This window comes from Anolis sagrei, chromosome 1, assembly GCF_037176765.1.
Source record: "Anolis sagrei isolate rAnoSag1 chromosome 1, rAnoSag1.mat, whole genome shotgun sequence".
In the NCBI taxonomy this organism is placed as follows: domain Eukaryota; kingdom Metazoa; phylum Chordata; class Lepidosauria; order Squamata; family Dactyloidae; genus Anolis; species Anolis sagrei.
The window spans coordinates 261,322,263-261,342,535 of NC_090021.1; the positions used below are offsets into that span (position 1 = coordinate 261,322,263).

The 20,273-nt window shown below is 36.2% G+C and overlaps 1 protein-coding gene across 4 annotated transcripts in view; it reads right to left on the minus strand.

Moving 5' to 3' along the window:
* Positions 1–35: 35 nt before the first annotated feature.
* The window catches only part of ANO3 (anoctamin 3), a 345,000-nt gene continuing 324,762 nt past the window's right edge, over positions 36–20,273 (minus strand). For all 4 annotated transcript variants that reach the window (XM_067462700.1, XM_067462699.1, XM_060765901.2 and 1 more), the window contains 12 exons: positions 19,473–19,613; positions 18,837–19,001; positions 17,157–17,193; positions 15,931–16,042; positions 14,440–14,497; positions 14,060–14,157; positions 12,960–13,105; positions 12,666–12,818; positions 10,496–10,643; positions 7,269–7,349; positions 5,417–5,522; positions 36–4,081 (listed from right to left, as the gene is read on the minus strand). In XM_067462700.1, coding sequence (XP_067318801.1) covers positions 3,899–4,081; positions 5,417–5,522; positions 7,269–7,349; positions 10,496–10,643; positions 12,666–12,818; positions 12,960–13,105; positions 14,060–14,157; positions 14,440–14,497; positions 15,931–16,042; positions 17,157–17,193; positions 18,837–19,001; positions 19,473–19,613 — 1,428 coding nt within the window. In that variant the 3' untranslated portion in view covers positions 36–3,898. The remainder of the gene's footprint in view (positions 4,082–5,416; positions 5,523–7,268; positions 7,350–10,495; positions 10,644–12,665; positions 12,819–12,959; positions 13,106–14,059; positions 14,158–14,439; positions 14,498–15,930; positions 16,043–17,156; positions 17,194–18,836; positions 19,002–19,472; positions 19,614–20,273) is intronic.

Sequence of the window (20,273 nt, forward strand, 5' to 3'; positions counted from 1 at the left end):
ATTTAAAATGAAAGATGAGAAATCAGAATAACAAATAGTAAACAAATGTTTATTTCTGGAACAAGTGTCCCTTTTGATTGCATCAAGACACCGAGTTGAGTTGGTAATACTTAAGATGTTTTGGACTAGCCAGACTGGAGCTGCTCATGCAGTCTGTTTGAAAGAACATGCATAGACCAAAATTATTGGAGGCTAGATCAAAAATGATCTAAAGCTTCTTCTTCTTTTGCTTGGATGCTAGTTCTGAAGCTCTGCAACTTTGGAGGGTCTACAAATGCAGCTTGCATGCACATACTACTAATATTGGTAATTGTATGGACATACAAGTATTCAGAAATACAAAAAAGATATTTAACCAGCATTCATGTAATACATATTTCCTGAGAACAGAGTGTGCCATATGTCTTTGTAAGATAATTTGCATTCAATGTAACCACAGTAAACCAAACATAGCACAACATTTCTCCCAGCTAAAGCAAATAGCTATATATCAGCAAACTTTTGACGTGAATAATGCATATTCCTTTTTCTTAAAGAAAGGGCACAAGCAAGCATTTTATTTATTTAAAAATGTCATGTGCTTTGGAAGTATGGAAAGTATGTTAATAGAAGCCTACAAAACTGAAGCCACTAGACTTTCTATGTATTCACTGTGAATAACTAGAAGCATGTGGCTTTAGTATTTTGGCCTGGATTACAACTGTGTATGAATTTTAAAAGAAAGCAGTTTTACAGTTACGGTACAATCCAAAAAAGTACTCAGAAGTATTTCCTATTGAGTTCAATGGGACTTCATTGTGTTGAACCTTCAAGACAACTCAGACTTACTATAGGGCTTTCATGCAAGATATATTCAGAGGAAGTTTCTCATAGCTGTCCTCTAAGGCTGAGAGAGTGTGACTTACCAAGGCTATCCAGTGGGTTTCTGTAGCAGAAGAGGGCTTTGGCCTCTGGTCTCTTAGAGTCTTACTCCCACAATTAAACCACTACATCATATGGTCTCTTTCAAATGGGATTTGCTTTCTGGCAAAAGTTCATAGGATTGCAATCCTAATAGGCTCTAATCCATTATTGACTTTGTTAATAGTGCAATTTTAAGCTTGTTTATTCAAAATAAAGCCCCTATGAATGCAATGGAATTTACTTTCTAGTAAGCATGTTTATGTGGCCATCTTATACAAATTTACCTGCAACCTCTTTTAACATTTTAAATGTTGACAAACAAAGCCATAGTGAAATTCTTACATGTTGGCAGCATGCTACATCAGTTCTAATGCTTGGATCCAGCCAAGGCAAACAGTATTTAGGTAGACAAAACAATAGCAAAACAAAGGTAACAAAGGTTATGCTTTACAGCACACACAGAAAGGGTGTACTTTACAATATATGTTCCTGATCAAAACTCAGTGTGCACTCTCATGCACCCAGAGGTTTTCTGTGTAAGTAGGGTCTTCCATTCATTTCAGTAGAGGGCATCAGCACTGAAGTGCACGTGTTTATGTACACCATTTTTCTCCCCTGAGTGAAATGTACGGGGAAATCATGAGGGAGGGACATGGGGAAATACAAAATAGCTTCAATTTATAGAAACAACCATTGGATAGGAGTGTCTATCCATATGATGTTGGAAGGTAGACTGTCATTATTTAAAACAATTATATGACAGAAATACAATAAGAAAATTTCCACAGAATTAATATAATGGTATATTCATCATCATTATATCACTTACAGTTCTTCATGAAAACAGAAGTTGTATATTCCCTGCAAGTGCTATAATGCCATATCCACAACCCACATTTGTAATCTATAGAATTCATTTCAATGCTCATGCAAATATATATGTTTGATATCATTGCTGTGCTTTTTCAATATAATGATATGAATCTCTGCAAGTTGACTTTGGTTAATATAAATAAGAAAGATTTCAACACCTGAAATTCTTACAAAAAGAAAAGGAGAAACATTTTGGTCTCCTGTGTACAAGTGAATCCCGCACACTTGTCCTTTTAAAAGTTTGATTCTTCTTCTCTTCCCCATTTTGAAAAAAAAAGCAATAAAAAAGAATCACAATTAGTAACTAATCACTAGAAGAAAGCATGACTTAAAAGCCATTAAGGCAGGGGTACAAAACATACAGCCTGTGGCCTAAGTGTGGTCTTTAAACTTTCATCTGGAGTTGCCCCATTGGCTTCCAAAATCACAGAAAACCCAGCCACCACAATCATCAACTCCTTAACAGCCCTCCCATTTCTTTCTCTTCTGTGAAGAAATCCTATTCAATGGTCTACTCCATGGTCTTAACTTCCCCTCTTTCATTGTCCTGCACATTCCACCAGAAATTGTCAGTAATAGAAGGGTTCAGCCCCCAAAGGGTTATGCTGTCCCTGCAGCCTGAAGAAAGTGTTGATTTCAGTGTTAAAGAACCATTGTTCTCCACAAAGGCATGTGAGTAGCAAAGTAAAAGTCGCCACAAGACTGTGTAGTTTTCTTTTGAAGGAATTCAAAGAAAAAAATTAACAAGCCATAACTGAACACCACACAACCCATTTCCATGCTTTGATTTGCATGAGGAGGACACTGTTTTAAACAAAGTCCTGAACCTCTGTCTTTATACCCTGAGCAAGCGAGCAAGTCATATTTTAGATTCTACCCAAACAGGATCTTGCACAAAGCAAATAATAAAACTTGCTTCTTATTTGCAATGCAATGAGATATTTCAGCTTCACATTTCTGTGTATGTGAAACACAAAATCCAAGGAGTTCAGAGAGAGAAATAGTAACCACACAGTTATACTTCTGCATGCTCCACCAGCATGCAGGACAGGACTGCTCAGTTTAGAGGTGCAAATAGATGGATTCTCTTTGCATATTGAATATCAATAGCAATGGAAAATGTCAGGTTGCTCTTTTCCTCCTCAAAGAGTGCTGCATCAAGAGCAGTGCAATGGTAAAAGCCAGCATCTAAAGGGCTCTAAGCTGGGTGGGAAAATATACCACTTGTGCAGTTCCTATTGTGCAAATGCTGCACAGCCCATAAGCTGCATGGACAGTTGGTTATGTGAAACATGCTTCTGCCTTGGGGTGATATTCTCTGGGTATCCTATACTTTTTCCCTATACAAGATTCTTGCATGAAATCAAGGGTTGCTCTACCTGCAGAAGTCAGCTTCCTCATATTGAACAGGATCTATGGATCCCTTTATTTGACTTCTTTATGAAACTAGTTTTGCTTTGATTTGAGAAAAAACTGTTTTTCTCCCCCTAACTGAGTTATAAAGACAAAGAGACAAAAGGCAATGTGCAAACATCAAACTGCATAGTAAATATCGAACAGGCTGGTTTCCCTTTTAAAGGGCAGAGCCACATCCACAATCTCAGCAAGAGACCAGGACAAACCTGACAAAAACAGGAAGCCTCGAGGACTGTGATATAGCAGTTATGGCCACAAAGGCAACAAATACTCTTGCTTGATTTTTATCCAGAGGCAATATGAATTATTTTGAGCCAGTAAAAGCTGTGTTACATCATTTTTTTTCAAAATAAAAAAGTCATACCTTTGTAATAGAAGTTGTACGCATAACCATTTTTTAAAATGCTCTGGATGCCCTTCTCAGCTCCTTATTAGATTGGTGTCCAGAAAATTTAGCTCTTCCTGTGATTTTGGCTGAGCCATAATTCATTCCCCAATATGTCATTTTTAGCACTAACCATTAATGGTACATATCTGCCTTGTCTGTTGGTAACACAGCTTTTCCAGTTGACAGCAAAGCCTGATAATGATATTTCCCAAGAGCAGCATATACAGAAGACTTGATTCCTTTGTCACTTTTCCAGATCCCACCTTTAGTTTTCACTGGGAGTGCTCAGTTCTGCAATCCCTTTTTGTTTCATATCCATTAAGGCCATTCGTGGTGATACTGTTTCCCATTCTTTTTCCGTTCTCTCTGCAAATGCTCCAGTTCAGCCTCATACATCATTTCCTGAACTAAATATTTCTCTCTTCTCATTCTGTCACACAAGTCTTTGGGCATATCTGGGATTAGGTAGGCAATGAAAGATTTTATTCCAAAAACAAGGTGCTGAAAAAAGAGAGAAAATAACATTTTAAAGTACTTCTTGTAACCTGGATCTTCTTGAATCATGACTGTATAGGGATGTAAGGAACCATCATTAAAGAACCTCAAGATCTGTGTGGATCAAATTCCTTTCATATTAACACAGCCTCACACAGGATAGGAGAAAAAGAACAAGTCATGTATATTTTCTTACTAAGTCTGGGGTCTCTAGCAAGGAACAGGTAACTGGTCAAAAGTTTCTAAAGAGAGCAAAGTTAATCAGTTACTTACAGTCAACTTTTTCATACATTTGTGTATTGGATCTCAACACTATTTATCTTTTTAAATTTTTCAATATATATTAAGCTTTGATTAAGTCACATCATGGCAATGTGGATGAGAATATTTAAATAAGGGACAAGGTCTATCACATAATTAATGACGAAAGATTCAGTCATTAGAATATTCAGACTTAAATCATGGAGCCATCTGAATTCCCAACATGAAATAAAAAGACCAGGAACACCATTAATGGGACTCAGATGGTAAGATATGACTCTTGGTTTATTAGCCACTTTGTGAGAACTGTCCCAGGGCCAGGTGTCACTTCCTCTGACCACCTCCAAGGACATATGGGCAGTCAAGATCCTGTAGGCTATCAAAAATCTTTATTCTGCACCTCTTGGCCGGTCATGATTGGAAGGCCATCTGAGGGAGCTGCCTTCCAAACCTCACAGTTTTAAAGAGTGAGAACTCTCATTCCAGCCCCAAAGGGTAACTCACTTTTCAGGCCCCTGCCCCCGAAAGTTGTTATGGGTGTGTGTTTGCCATGTTACCTACCGGACTATTTCACCTTTACCATGCCTCCAAAAGGAACAGGCATCCACCTAATCCCTTTTCCCCACTAGTCTGGCCCACATGCTTTTTACTCCCTCTTTTAAATCATTCACAAACAGAACCTTCCTCTCCTCTGAGAGGTGTACTGTATTGGGCTTACAGAATTCTGGCCATTTGAGTACAATCTCTATATGGGGGATCACGCAGCCCCAAGTTTGCCCCATGGCAGTTCTCGGCTCCCAGTTGACCTTCTGTCTGAATAAATCGATCTTTTGGGAATAACAATCCCCACATCCACCTTTGGGCCAAATTCATCCCTGCTTTTCCTATTAAAAACCCACATTATCCTGAAATATGTACATTTCAGCTGTATGGTTAAACCTGGCTGCTTGATAGTACAGTTTATGGAAAGACTGTCATCTTAAAATAAAGATTTATTTATTATTTAATGTACACATTATTTATTAATGCATTAAATAATAAATAAATGGCTTCCCATTTATTCTTCTCAGTTTCACTAACCTCAAATACAATAATGAAAGCTAGACGAGCAGCAAGAACATGCCAGAACTGTAATGTGAACTCATAAGGATTTGAACTCCATGGGGGTGCTCTGTAATCTCTATACCTGTAAAAAAGCAAAACAAAAGAATAATGCTTTGGCAATATTTTTTTGGATTCATGCATACAACTTCATTGTCATATATGAGTAACTACTGAAGATCTCATACCAAAGTGGAATGAAGGTAAGTTGTAATATAAGTGAATCAAAAGTGAAAATGAATTATATATTTCTTTAAGATTGTGTGGTACCACAACAATATGTTTGGTTCTTTCCTTTTTCACGATACACCCTCTTTCTTTCTTTCTTTCTTTCTTTCTTTCTTTCTTTCTTTCTGTCTTTCTTTCTTTCTTTCTTTCTTTCCTTCTTTCCTTCCTTCTTTCTTTCTTTCTTTCTTTCTTTCTTTCTTTCTTTCTTTCAGATTTTTGTTTTCAGTATCATATTTATACAGTTGATACATAGATTTTCCAGGATTTTAAATCAATTGATGCTTCTATGTGAAATTTTGTGATGGACTGCTTATGGATTTTTGTGATGTGGATAACCACCTCTTCTTAAGACCCACCTTGTCTTAAGCTGAATATGGAAAAAAACAGAATCTTGGTGTTTTGGCCTAACCTCTCTCCCCCCCCCCCCAGCCCTTCTTTCATGCCTTCTGCTGTGTTTGCAGGGTTGCCAATGATTCCTGTTTTAGTTGTCAGGGACCTAATGATGGATGGCTATTTGTCCCTGTGTCCCCTTATCAGCATGTCATTTCCATCTTTTGAACATTTAGGTTTTGACTGTTAAAACTGCTTGACCAGGCTCTGGTGATTTTACATCTGGATTATTTTAATAGTTTATTGGCAGGACTATCTTCTTTTTCTCTTCTTCTTTTGAGTTTATTTCAGAACAGTGCCACCCAGGTTGTTTGAAATCTCCCTACATATTCATATGTCTCTTCTCCACATAGATCTCTTCATTGTGTACCAATCTGGACCAGGACTGTTTCAAACTTTTGGTTCTCGTATTTAAAGTTATAAGATCCACAGACAAAGGGCTAGCATCTGTTTCACCGATGTGCAAAGCTCTGTCAAGGGGTTGAAGTCCTTCCTCTATGATTTTGTCAGATTAAGCAGATAAATTATGTCTGAAGTTGCAGAGATGGGTAGTGATTGGTGGGGTATTAGTGATTTTATATACATTTATAAGGCTATGTTTTATTGTCCTTGTCCTTGATGGTATATGTTGATGTTCCACAGGCTGTTATACATCTTTTTTATTTATGGGAAAAGCTTCAGTCTACTTTTTACAAATGCCATTTTTCATTGATTCTAAAACAAATTTCAGTTATTTATTATATTTTCCTTGCTTTGTTGGGCTTTGATGTGTTATTGTGTTAATTGTAAATATTATTTTTAATATATTGTGTTGGTATACCTGTTGTAAGCCATCCTGAGTCCCTTTTCAGGTGAGAAGGATGGCATATAAATGCTCAAAATTGATCAATCAAGCAATAAATTCCTGTTAATGTAAGTAGCTTCAAGACTTAGAGAATTATATCTAGCAATATATGACATAATTAATAAACAAAAATACACAATAATACATAGAAATATGAAAAATAATTACTAGAATTCACTGCAAAGGAAATTTGTTAGAGCAGTTTCAAAACCTTAATCTCAATCCCATATCAAATTTGCAATGTTCAGATTAGTAAGATTTAATAAGATTAAAATTTATTTAAGCATCCAGAAAGTTTTGTGAGGTTCTTCCCAGCTAAAAGGAATAATTTTATTTTTGTATTTATGTATTTATTTCTATACTACTTACCTGCAGTATCCTGAATATCCCATACCAAGTTCACTCAGATCAAATATTGATAAGCTGCTATTGACATATCCCCTCAAACATCTGGAAAAAACAATACCAAGTAAGTATTTCAAAATAAAGGTCATAAAAGATTTTGCCCACAAAGCATATTCTCTTCACTTTCCTTGCCATTGCCTATGGTTATTATGCCATGCCTATCATATTGTCAGTGGATAATGAGGGCAAAATTATTATTTATTTTTAAAAATGATATAGCAAGATTTATGTTACAAGGAACCCTCAAAACATTGACATATAAGACAATTATGTTTGGGAAAAATATGCATACCCTCCAAACATTTCACAGATGCATACTCAGATGTATGGCCAAGCAATGCCAGAGTGTGGACCAGATGATGAAATTTATTAATTGGGGAGGAAGAGGAAGCAAGGCTGCAGCCATTTGCGTTTGCATAAGCCTACTGAGAAGGACAAGGTTCTACTATCTCCTTTCTCTCCCACTGAATGTTTGCAAATTGAAATCAGCTTCCAGTAAGCTGAAGGTAAAAGGAGATAGTGGGAGGAAAACAGAGAAAGCAGGACATTTTAAAAGCAGCTGAAAAAGTAGAATGACAAAAGATTAATCAAGAATATCCTTGCTACATTGGAATATTTGGAAAGGATGAACATAAGTGAAAATTTAATTTGAATATAAGAAAAAATGTTGGTAAATAATTGTCTGCAAGCTGCACATTCAGTTTTGAAACACTGACAAACTCATTGGTGCTCAATAAAGTAGATCGCCTTTCCCAGAATGAAAAAAATTGGGTTAATTTTAATAATGGTGCCAAATGACAATATAAAAACAGCTTTTGTGCACCAAATTCTTTTGTGCACCAAATTGTCCTCACACACAATATCAGTCTGCATGCTAACTACTGTGCACGAGGACCTCAGTAATGAAGTAATGAATGCAACTGTTGACATGAAAAGTGGGGTATAATGGTAGGGGATAATAGGGGATCTCTCCTCCTATTTTCTGGACAGGTATTTGTTGCACACATGGGTGGAAATTGTCCTGGAAGGGGAACTACATATGAAATCTTCTTGAACAACTTACCATGGGGCAAAGAATCTGAACTGTGTCCAGGTAATACTTATTGAAGTCTTGCTACATTTCAAGGAAGCTTCAACTTTCATCCATTTTAGTACCAGCTTCTATGCCAGGCTGCACCAAGTGGCCTGTGTCTACCCCAGAGTATGAGAGGGATTCTTACAATGCATACCATGACCTAAGACAACGTTATGCCTTCTGTGGCCTTCAAGCATGGATAAGTCTATAATCATGAATAAAATGCCTTCCATGGGGAAGATCTGATCTACTCAGTGAAGTACAGACTTCTGATTAGTGTTTATGACATTTGCAAGTAGCCAAATGGAATTGGCTTCATAAGGTCCTAATAAACGTATTTACAAGTGGATATCCAACTGATTGGAGTCAAGCTTCAGGAACAGCAGGAAAAAGAACATGTTATGCAAAAGTTAAACATTGGTCCTTTGATGGTACATAAAATCTTCTCTGGAGAAAATTTAGCACCATATAGTGTTATGTAGAGAGAGAAAATGTAAACAATCGATGTCTACCACAGTATGCTATAATCTTTTTCATTTTTTTGTATGTCATTTGAAATTAGATTGAAAGCAAACAAAGAGCAATCTCTGTAAAAACATAGAATTTATCATTTACTTTGGGGAGTTTGATATTATTTGAGAGAGAATACAGTCAACAGGAGATTTGGTCTCATTCAGTTCATGATCAAATGAGGTTTATGTCAAGGTATTTTAATGACAGCATTTGATGAAGATATGACTGAAGCTAAGGTCTGAAGCTCATTCTTGTATTCCTCCCAGTGTGATAAATATGGGAGATATTGCAAAGAAGGTTAAGGCCAGGAAACTGCTATGGATGATGAAGCAGAATTAGAAAAAAACCCAGCTATCTGTGCTAAGCAATAGTCCCTTCATACATACCCACCTATTAAATGTGTAACTGAAAAGCCGAAGAATAAGAAAACACATTGTCAGTTAAAATATGAGTTGTGATAGTAACATTGATGTGTCCAGAAAAAAAATATACATTTTAATCAGTTGAATGCTAAAATATTGTAATTAGCTTAAGAGCAGCTGACATTTTCTCTAAGTTAGCCACCTTTTTATATTGGATTCTTCAATATGCAGAAGAAGTAATATTGAGATTTGAAATCCATCCTCTCCCCACAATATCCCACTAAAAATCTTGGGATGAGACACCGCAGGTCCCTGGTGTCTTGTTATGTAAATTGTAAGATTTTCTTTTCAGATGTGGAAACTAAATCAGATTTCCAAAACAAACAAACAAACAAACAAACAAACAAACAAAAACCAAAACTAGAAAACAAAACAAAAAAAACCCTCATAGGCAAACATGGTAAAGACTTCACAAGAAGAAAATGCTGTCAGTGAAGAAAAATTCAGCAGCTGAAACAAAGATCTGCATTATAAGTTGCATCCAGTAGTAATGGTGTGCATAATTTGGGATTCCTATTTTTTTCTGATACCCTCTAGTTATTTGCAGCTAACTCAAAGGGGCAATTTCAGGGAATGGAAGTGAAGGGGCTATAGTGAGTATTTAAAGGACTCATTAAAATGGGTTGCCCTGCCTTGACCTCTATTAGTGCAAAACCATACTCATGCAGGCATGGGAGCATCTTTTCTCATATTGACCTGCTTAAATACAGAGGTCCTTTCCAAGTTTTCGATCCTATCAATTCAGCATCTAAAGGGGTAGGGGTAGGGGTGGGGGTGGGGGTGGGGGTGAGTGGGGAACCTTTGGTCTGTGGAGATACATATGTCATTCTTTTCTCCAAGGTGATGAAAATAACATTCTGTGTCAAGAATAATAATAGAATAGGTAGACCTTTGGGTACCTTTTTCCTAGTATTACAGTGCTACTAATTGGATGATCTCAGTGATCCAATACAGAATGAATACTATGGTCGATTTCTGATCCTGCTTGCATTGCCATCTGTGCAAACAATTACATCTAGTGTAGCAAGTGTAATAAAAATGTAAATTGTACAGTCAAATAAAGGTGAGGAAAAAGGGATGAAGGAGGAGGAGAAAGGAGGAAATAAGTAGAAGGCTCTAAGAAACATTTGTCAAAATGATAAAAAATACAGCACCTAAACAGATATATAAAGTATACTTACTTTTCCTGTCTGTATCCTTGATCAACACAGGGTCCATATTTATATGCATATACAAAACGTGGGATGTAGTCTGATGTAATGGCAATAACAAAAGCATTGGTGATTACAGCCAAGACTCCTATTCCTTCAAGGATCCCATACCAAATACCTAGCAGAGAATATTTAGGATAAGACAAAATCCAAAACCAGAAACACTAGACATGGCTCATAGATTATAAGCTCGCATTCCAAAGGTGATTTTGTTTGGGTTCAAATTGGGATTAATATTGGGGTTTCTCAATAGTCTTGTCCAAAAATAATAGTAGAAGGATTGGGCTTTAGCCAGCAATATCCATCAGGCACCAGAAGGAGCACTGTTATCTCTTCCAGTACAACTCTGAATCTGCTCCAAAAGGCCAAAAACGACTTATACATGTACATTTTTAAAAGTAAGCCATTCCTGCTTTTTCTTATAGTGTTAAAGAAGCATATAATTTATTTGTCTTTATAAATAATGTGATTTATATATTGTATTAATTGTTGTGTTGCTTGTTATTTTTTCTGTGATCTTTCATTACTCAAAACCTTGTGCCAGTAAATTAAGGTTGATGAGAGAATGGCAGAAAACTTGAAAAAATCCTGTCAACATGCATAAAAATATCCTTTTGCTCATCATATCAATGTAGTAGCCAGAACACACAATTAACAAATCACAAGTAACCCTATTACATGTGACTAGTTATGTTTATTTATTAACTTTCAAAAATCAGATGAAGAACAACAGTGTTTTTTAAAAAACTGATATACAATGAACAATGTTTTCCTCTTTTAAAAAATTAAGGACCCTTGATACGAATTATTTGTTTATACCACTTTTTATGTGATTCTTTCTCAAATATTAAGGGAAAGTAGTAGTAGAAGAATAAGACCAATAAGTAACATGTTTCCATCAATGTAGAGTACTTAAACTTCAATGAGTGATAGTATGGATTACTTTAAAAAGTCACCTTCTGAGTCATGAAAGTAACTCAGTTCTAATTCAATGATGTTTTATATTTTAAACATCACATTGCCCCACTCAGGCTACTAAAAAACAACTTGTTGGAGCTGATTATATTATTTCTATTGGAAGACCTTTCAAAAAGAGATGCAGGTGATCTGTGGTCAAAGGACAAAGGAAAGAAATCTTACTGTATGATCATAAATCTGACTGCACTATGTTTATGTTTCATGCCAGCACAGTAGAAATAGGGTTTACAATTAAGAGAATCCTTTTCACCATGCCTTTCATATCTAAAAAAGGGCTATGGTATGAAGCTGTAGCCTGTTTACTTAACATTCTATACATCTGAGAGAAATCCATGAATAGAAAATAAACATTTTTCTCAAGCAAATCTGAAATGGGACAGTATTGCTTTCTGTGCAATCAATAGGACCAGTGTCAAGTAGATTTACTATGTATGTGTCAATGGTTTAAGCTATGAGAAAATATAAATAAAAACACACAAATATCAGGAAGGAAATCTACATGTCTAAGCTTTTTTTTTTTTTTAAAAAAGAGAGATAATGTATAGATGAAAACACGTTAACAATACACAGTAATAACAGGAATACCTTAACAGGTTCTACAACACCAGTATGCAAACTGCGATCATAGGGATACAAGCAGCTGCTCCCATCTTAATACTGTTTTTGTAGCCTCTGACCATCATTTATTTTGTCCAAAAAAGAGCATATTGTGTATTGAGGAGAAGCAATTCACCACACAGTTGAACATTTTCCATCCAGTTTTTTTCATGTTTGTGGTATTTTTGTTAGTAACATCGTGCCCAGGTGCATCACAGTTGCCCACCCAAATAGTTAACTCTTTTAAAAATAAGAGGGCCCTTCCACACAGTCATATAACCAAGAATATCAAGGCAGAAAATCCCACAATATCTGCTTTGAATTGGGTTATCTGAGTCTACACTGGCATATATTCCAGTTCAAAGCAGATAATGTGGGATTTTATTCAGCTGTGTGGAAGGGGCCCTACTCTCTAATTTACATTTCATTTGTAAAAATTGTAGATCATGTTTCACTTTAAAATATTCACAAACTAGGTTATTATTATTCATTTTAAAAATACAAAGTTTAAAAAATCACAAACTAGATTAACCCACATACTGTAATGCAATGTGCTTTTTCTCACCTATATCTGTTGCTCTTGCAGGCATCGGCCGCCTCCATTGTGTAACAAATTTATATGCATCAAGCCTGATTTCTATGATATTGTTAAGCAATGCCAGTAGAGGTGCAAGTGGGAAAGCAGCAACAAAAATAGTAGTGAAGCCAAACTGTAGAACTGGAAAGAAAGTCCAGAGATTAGAAAGTGGGGAGGAAGGAGCACTATATCAAAAATATGACTGAAAAAATAACTTTATGACATTGAATCTGTCAATGTGTCCAGTATAAGAAAAAACAGTATCTCCACTATCATGCTCACCCATCTCTAAATACTCATCCATCAGACCATGGAGATTCATGGGCTGTAGATTCCAATCTTTTTCCCATTGAGGTAGAGAAAATTTATGCTCCAGTAACTGGCCTCCTTTCTTGATCTTGCGCCGTGACCACCAGTTTTGTAGTAACCTAGATTGGATACTCAGAGTGTAAAATCTAAGCCACTTGCAATAGGTATGAAATCATTCTGATTATGACTTTATTAATCACTATCTTCCTAAATGTGCATTGAATTGCTTTCATTAGTTGTTAACTTTCATCTCCTAAGGGGAGGAAATCCCTGCTGGTGTAGTGATTCATCAAGTCATTAGCATTTTGGCACTTCTAAACATTCTTGGATAATTTTTCAAAATACAACATTGTTCAAAACTGTACAAGTGGGCAAGTGTGACTTTAGGGCAACAGATGACCTTCCAAGACTGTTTTCACATGCTTGAACACTACTTCCCAAACTCCTCAGACCACCTCTTTTTCTGGCAGACAGGGTGAACTGGGTCTCCTTGAAACCACTCCAGAAACATTATTCACAAATTAATTAATATTACATAAATTTTAAGCTCTGAACTATACCATCAATAAATGTGCATTTTTTTCAGACACAGAAGTGGACTCTCTCCCAGATAGAAACATCATTCACTTACACCCCAGTTATTGGCAGAATGGACTATCTTCTCCCCATTCAGTGATGCCCATCAAAAGTAGTGATGAGAACCTATGATTCTGGTAACAGTGTCAAAATCTTGAGTAAATAGTGATTGGGTATACAGTAGCGTTACCCAGATTTACTAATCTGAACTGTTTAGTATTCACAGCTACTACTTATTCACAATTTTGACACTATTGCCATGATCGTAGCTCTTTCTCACAAGCTACTTAACTGGGCATCAACTTCATGGGGAAAAGGAGGTCCATTCTGTTTCCAATCAGAACACAGTTGAATAAATTTACATCCCATTATGTGGAGGAGGTGTCAGGTCAGGAGAAGTTACTTACGTATACTTAACTAAGAAGCCGATATAGAATTCTGGCCTACATTTCCGTCGTCATATATTTATGAAAAATGGTACTTTCCATGGTACTTACGGATAGCCAAGCTCCATAAAGTTGTTCCACATTTGTTTTAAAACCATGATAACTCCCATCTGCAAGCAGAGGTCTATCAAGCAGCCACTAGGATGACACTAAAGGAAGAAATGTTACTATATTCACATTTCCTAAGGGATTTTAGCTTTAAATGATTACAGAAAACTCATCACTTTCTATCTTTTACCATATATGTAAGAAAAAACACAATCAACAGACATATATAGTTTTTTTATTATATTATGCAATATTTTTTATAAAGTATCAGACATTATTGGGGGGCATTATTCATCTGTTAGGAGCAAACTGAAATAAATTGTGTAAATGGATGTTAAACCTATGGTGATGTTGCCTGCTGGTATGAATGAAAAAGACCTTACCTCTTCCAATCTCCATCTGTTAAAAAGTTTGTTGTATTTTCCAGGGCGTCCAGCAAATCTGTAAAATGAGATTTCTATTTGTGAGTGAAACTTGGAAGGGGAAAATTTCTTTAAAAAATCTGAAAGCTCTTTAAGTTAATTTTTGATTAAATTCTGAGGTTCTGGGTCCCTCCTGGTCTTTCACATAAGTCGTGTGCCTATGGCATTGAATGTTTGCCATGCATATGTACATTGTAATCCGCCCTGAGTCCCCTGTGGGGTGAGAAGGGTGGAATATAAATACTGTAAACAAACAAACAAATAAATAAATAAATAAAAATAGGTGGGTTCATGTATGTGATTCTAATGTGTCATCAAATCTAATGCACACTTGAGTTTTGCCAATGTAATTTGGTTTAAAAAGGTAAGCATTAGACTGAAGTAAATATGGTAATTGACAACAACTGATTTTTAAGAGGAAGTGTTTATCGTTCTTCTACAACCCGGATCCATAAAAATGCTTACTGTCTATATCTCAACTAGAATTACATAAACGCTGACATACATTTTGTTCCAGTGGGTGTACTCTGGCTGGGACAAAGAATTGGATTCAGGGCACTGACTATTATCACCATCACCCTGACCAATAGTCTGGAGCTGATAGAAATTGTAGTCAAAAACATTGGAAGGGGTTCAAGTTGATGGCACCACATGTGCTGGTATTGCAAACGGCATGCAATTATTGATACTTGATATTGGTTATGGAGTCCCAAAGCAAGCATACATAGTGAGGACTTCTGAAACAGGGAAATGTATTTTAATCATAAATGTATGTGCACATATTTTTTCAATTTGTGTCTTTATCTATATACACATAAAATTGATTTGTGGAGATTCCCGTACTATAGTTAGTTGTTGGGGAAGCAAGTACAATTCACTTTCTCTTTAGTGTTCTGTATTACCCTGGATCAGTGGTTCTCAGCCCAAGCTGCTTTGAGGACCAAAGGTCTATTGAGAATCTTTGTTGTAGACCAGGCCTACACAACCTGTGGCCTTCCAGGTGTTTGGGACTCCAACTCCCGGAAGACTTAGCCACCCTATCCAATAGTCAGGAATTCTGGAGGCTGGAGTCCAAATCACCTGGAGGGCCACAGACTGTTCTAGACTGCTTTAATTAAGCTGGTTTATATTTTAATTTCTAACTCTTTTATTCATTTTATTGTTAGACAGCTTTGACAGCCCTGCTTTTATAAACAATGGAGTATCATTTTTATTTCATATTCCTGTTTGACAGGATGGGGTTGAATGAAATGACATTTGTGATCTCTTCCAACTCTATGATTCTATCAAACAAATAATTCTGATTCAAGAGAAAGGAGGCATATAAATGAAATAAACAGACTGTTTAATGCAATCAAAACGTGTCTTCATCTATCTAATAAACCAATTTAGTACATAATAAAATTATTTTTTTATGCTTTTAACCCTCCCCAACTCTTGAAATTAATATACCTTCCAAGGAAGAAAGCAATGTAGAAAATTGAACTGTTTAAGTTGACAAACTGGAAGAGAAACATTTTCAGGGCAAAACTGTTTTCCCACTCCGAGTCTGTTCTAGGATGTTCTACAAAAACAAAACAAGATAAGTTTCTGAAAGATTTTACATTATACATTTTTCTCCATAATTAACTGAAGTATTAATTGCCTTGGCCTAAAAGCCTACATCAAGAGCTGTATGTTTTCCCCAAACCCGCCTTTTCCGGGCAGCACCCCCACTCACCCCATAAGGGCCTTTGCATGTTCTTCCATGCATCCTGATATTTTCTCTGGCTGCATGCACCTCAGGGATTTGCACCAATAAACTCACTCATGTTAGCCTGCCAGGAACTCATTAAAAGAGCTCTTTCATCTTGACAAAGGGGTTTTTTGGAGTGGATAACGGCAGTGGCTCTTGGCATCAATTTTCTGTCCCTCCAGGATCATCCAAGGATGGCGGATATTTATAGTATTTATTATTGCAATATTATTGCAATAAAGGTACTAAACCACTGTATACTACATTAAATTATTGCAATAAGGTACTAAACCACTGTATACTACATTACAATAAATCAACATTTCCTTTTACAATGTTGGAGTTAGTTTCTAAAAGGTACCAAATCAATCTGAACAAATCTTTACAGGAATAGAAAAAAAACATGCTGGGAATATGCATTCTTTTGTTACAAAATGCAATTTTCTAAGCCCTGTACCAAAGTAATTTGATACATTATGATAGTTTTGATCTGTACATAATATTCTACTCCTAGCCAACAATGTGCTGCCGCCAATAACCTGTTGTTGTAGTAGTTTTTATTGTTGTTGTTGTTGTTGTTGTTGTTGTTGTTGTTATTATTATTATTATTATTATTATTATTATTATTGAGTTGGTACCTTTGGAAACAAACTCCACAATTAGATCCCACTGGCAGACTTGCAGAGCAGTTATTGGCAAAATGAAGGTGTGAGTCAAACATGTTCACTAAACATTTTGTAAGGCCTTTGTGTCTGATTAATATCTTGTAGGACATGTTGTTCTTTCAATCAGATTAATTTTCTTTCATGCACAACAGCTATCTTGCTATTGGATATATGATGATTTCTGCTTCCCTAGACACTTGAATTATTAAAGTGTAATAGATATTTCCACAATTATAGACAAGATATAAACTATCACAGCAGCCGTAACTATTACTCACCTAAATCTGTTAGGAGATAGGCAACTTTTTCATACACCTACCAAGAAATCAGAAATGAACACACATTTTGCAAACTATCACCATAATCCTAGATAGTCTCCATTCCCATGACATTTCCCCATTTAACCCCTCTTCTGTTCTGCGTACCCTCAACTCCACTGGACTCTGCTGCCTCAATGCTGCTGACACAGAGCTCCATGGCATCCCACCAGAAGTAGCCCTGCATCATGTCATGGACTCTGGGGTATTCAGTGGGGAGAGACTTTGATATCGATCAAGGCACTTTCTGTGAAGCATGCTGAGAGAACCACAGAGGGCTTGTTTTTAGGTGGCCCCTATGTTATGGTACACACTGCCTGAGGAGTTCCACACTGCCTCTGGAACTCCCTCCCAAAAGAAATCAAAATGCCCCCCTCTTTACTCACTTTTAAAAAACAATTAAAATGTTTCTTATGCACTGAAGCACATAGCGAGGAGGAGGCATGGAAGATCAATGATACTACGGAACAAAAATGGCTTGTCACTCTGGCTATGTTGGCTTTTAATTTTTTAAAAAAGTTTTTATCGCTTTTGGTGTTTGTCCTTCAGTCTGTTATTAATGTTTAACTGTGAAAACATAAATTAGTTATGTCATTGTCTAATGTTTGGTGCTGTCTTTATTATTATTTTGATGTGGATGTTTGGCATGGTTTGGGATTTGGGTGGTTTCGTTTAGTTCATTCTTAGTTTAGTATTGCATGGCATTGAATGTTTATCACAAGTTGCTGGAAACTGCCCAGAGTCCCCACGGGGAGATAGGGTGGGACATAAATAAAGTTTTATTATAATATTCTTATTAAGATCGGCTGCTTCTTTAATGGCATTCCGGAAGGGGGTGAAGAATTCCTTTTCAATAAAGCATTTAATTAAGCCAAAGGAATTGTAAGGAAGCTCCGGGTTTTTATCTTGGTTTAAATGTTTATATGATTTGAACTGTGTTTCCTGTTTCAAATATTTATGTTTTTATAGTTGTTTTAACTTTTATACTGTATTTTTGTTATGTTGTAGCCACCTTGGGTCTGTGCTTAGAGAAAGGAGGGATATAAATTTCTCAAATAATAAATATATAAATAAATGACAGTTATTTGAGAGATTAAAAATACTGCTAGACTAGTATTTCTAGTCTTACATGTGTCATCCCAGGATTCCATCATGCAATGAAATTGAGAACCACACCCATTGTTCTGTCATGTATATGTGGCTTATGATTTAATATGATTTAAACTTGATGTTCATTTTCTGGAGTGTTTGCTTTCTGGTAAGAGCTTTGTTTTCCTTACAAACATGCCTGTACCTGCTCGTATGATCTATATATAAGCCTTAAAACATGGATAATAGTAAGAGAAATACTTAAGTAGTAATTTCTCTAATGCAGCAAGCACACACAGGCATAAAGGCACATGTTGCTGTTACACACAACTGTGTTTTGTTCCTTAGTAATAATATAATGGTGGCATGATGGCCTAAGGAAAAAAAGGTTGCCTGGAGGATCTTTTGAAAAAAAAAAACATCAAAGGATATAGAATCATCAACTACAGGAGACTTTGTAGAGTAATGCCAAAGCAAAAAGAGTATACCAATTCTCTATTTTAATACATGATTTATATCATACTTCAGAAAGAGTAAAGATAAATAACTTACAACATTAAGTGACATGATGATCATGAAGTTAATACAGACTCCAGTGCCTGATGTTGCAAATTGCCAATATTTTTTAATGAAATACCACTGGAAAGAGGCAAACTGCTCCATAGCCACCAGGCGGTAGACAACAACTGCGAAGACTGCTGTGAGTACTAATGAAATCTGAAAACAGACAAAACTGATTATGTTTATTTATTTATTTTTTTGGGCTGTGTGTGTGAAAACCTAACAAACAATCTGATTAAAATATGGAAAAAAACTGACTATAGATTTGTTTGACTTTTTTCAACCATTTGTTTAGTCTGGTTTGAAAATGACCAATAATACTGACCAAACCTCTTTTTAGGACTCCCAGGACTCTCAAATCCTCCAAACCTCTGCCCATACTTTTGGGTGAAAAATTCCCTGAAAAAGCTCAAACTAACTCACATTATTCAAAAAAACATAAGCCCATAAGTAGTATTTGGTCAAAAATGAATTCGTCACCAGAAACAAGTTGGTGCCATTCATTGGAGAGTTGTAGGAGTTATATGACTGTATAGGCCATACAAATATTGAACCAATTATCTTATTTACTATAATATTAACTCTCTAGCACATATGTCCTTTGCAAAATGATTTTGGAGACTTTACCATGAAGAATATTCCTGACACAGACACCATCAGCCGACTAAGTTTATCAGGGAAGGGTTGAAATGGTTCAGGTTTTCCTGTTATAGGATTTACACGCTCCACTTCGGAATATTTTGCTTCAAACTGGGGGCGAAGCTCTTCCTGAAATTATAAATATTTCTTGCAGTTCACATCTGAGGTGACTGACCAGTAATACGATAAAAGACTTTTAGGGACATAGTTCCCTCTTCATTTGCATGTTTCATATATACTTTATAAAACAGGGTAAATTTTTAAATTGCATTTGAAATTTAGTTAACCAGTTAAACACCACTGGCATCTGAGCTCTATATGGCAAAGGTACTAAGAAACTCTGTTAGTGAATTGCAAAGATGCATAAGAGTGTCCCAAGGCACATCAGGCGCTACTAGCTAGTCTCATTGTGCAGTCATCCCATTGTGCATCAGTGACTTTGCTGGCTGTCCTATGTAGTAATGTAACAACAGCTACTTACATTACAGAAACATGCAGAAATTCAATACTTGACTATGAATCCAACATACTATCATCCCAACAGGAAGTCCTCTATATGGAGATAGATGTGTAAATAGCCTAAATCCAATCAATCAGCTCTTATGAAACTGCTTCTGGCAGCAGAATCAAGTGAAAGTTGTCTCCTTAGGTCAAGTCTTCCTCTTTCCACCCCATTCCTGAACCATCGCCTCCCACCACATCCCAAAGTGTTCTTTGAAAGATTGGGAAATCCTCATTAATCCATTCCTGGAGGCAACAAGGCCTTAAAAGTGAGAGGACAAGAGAAAT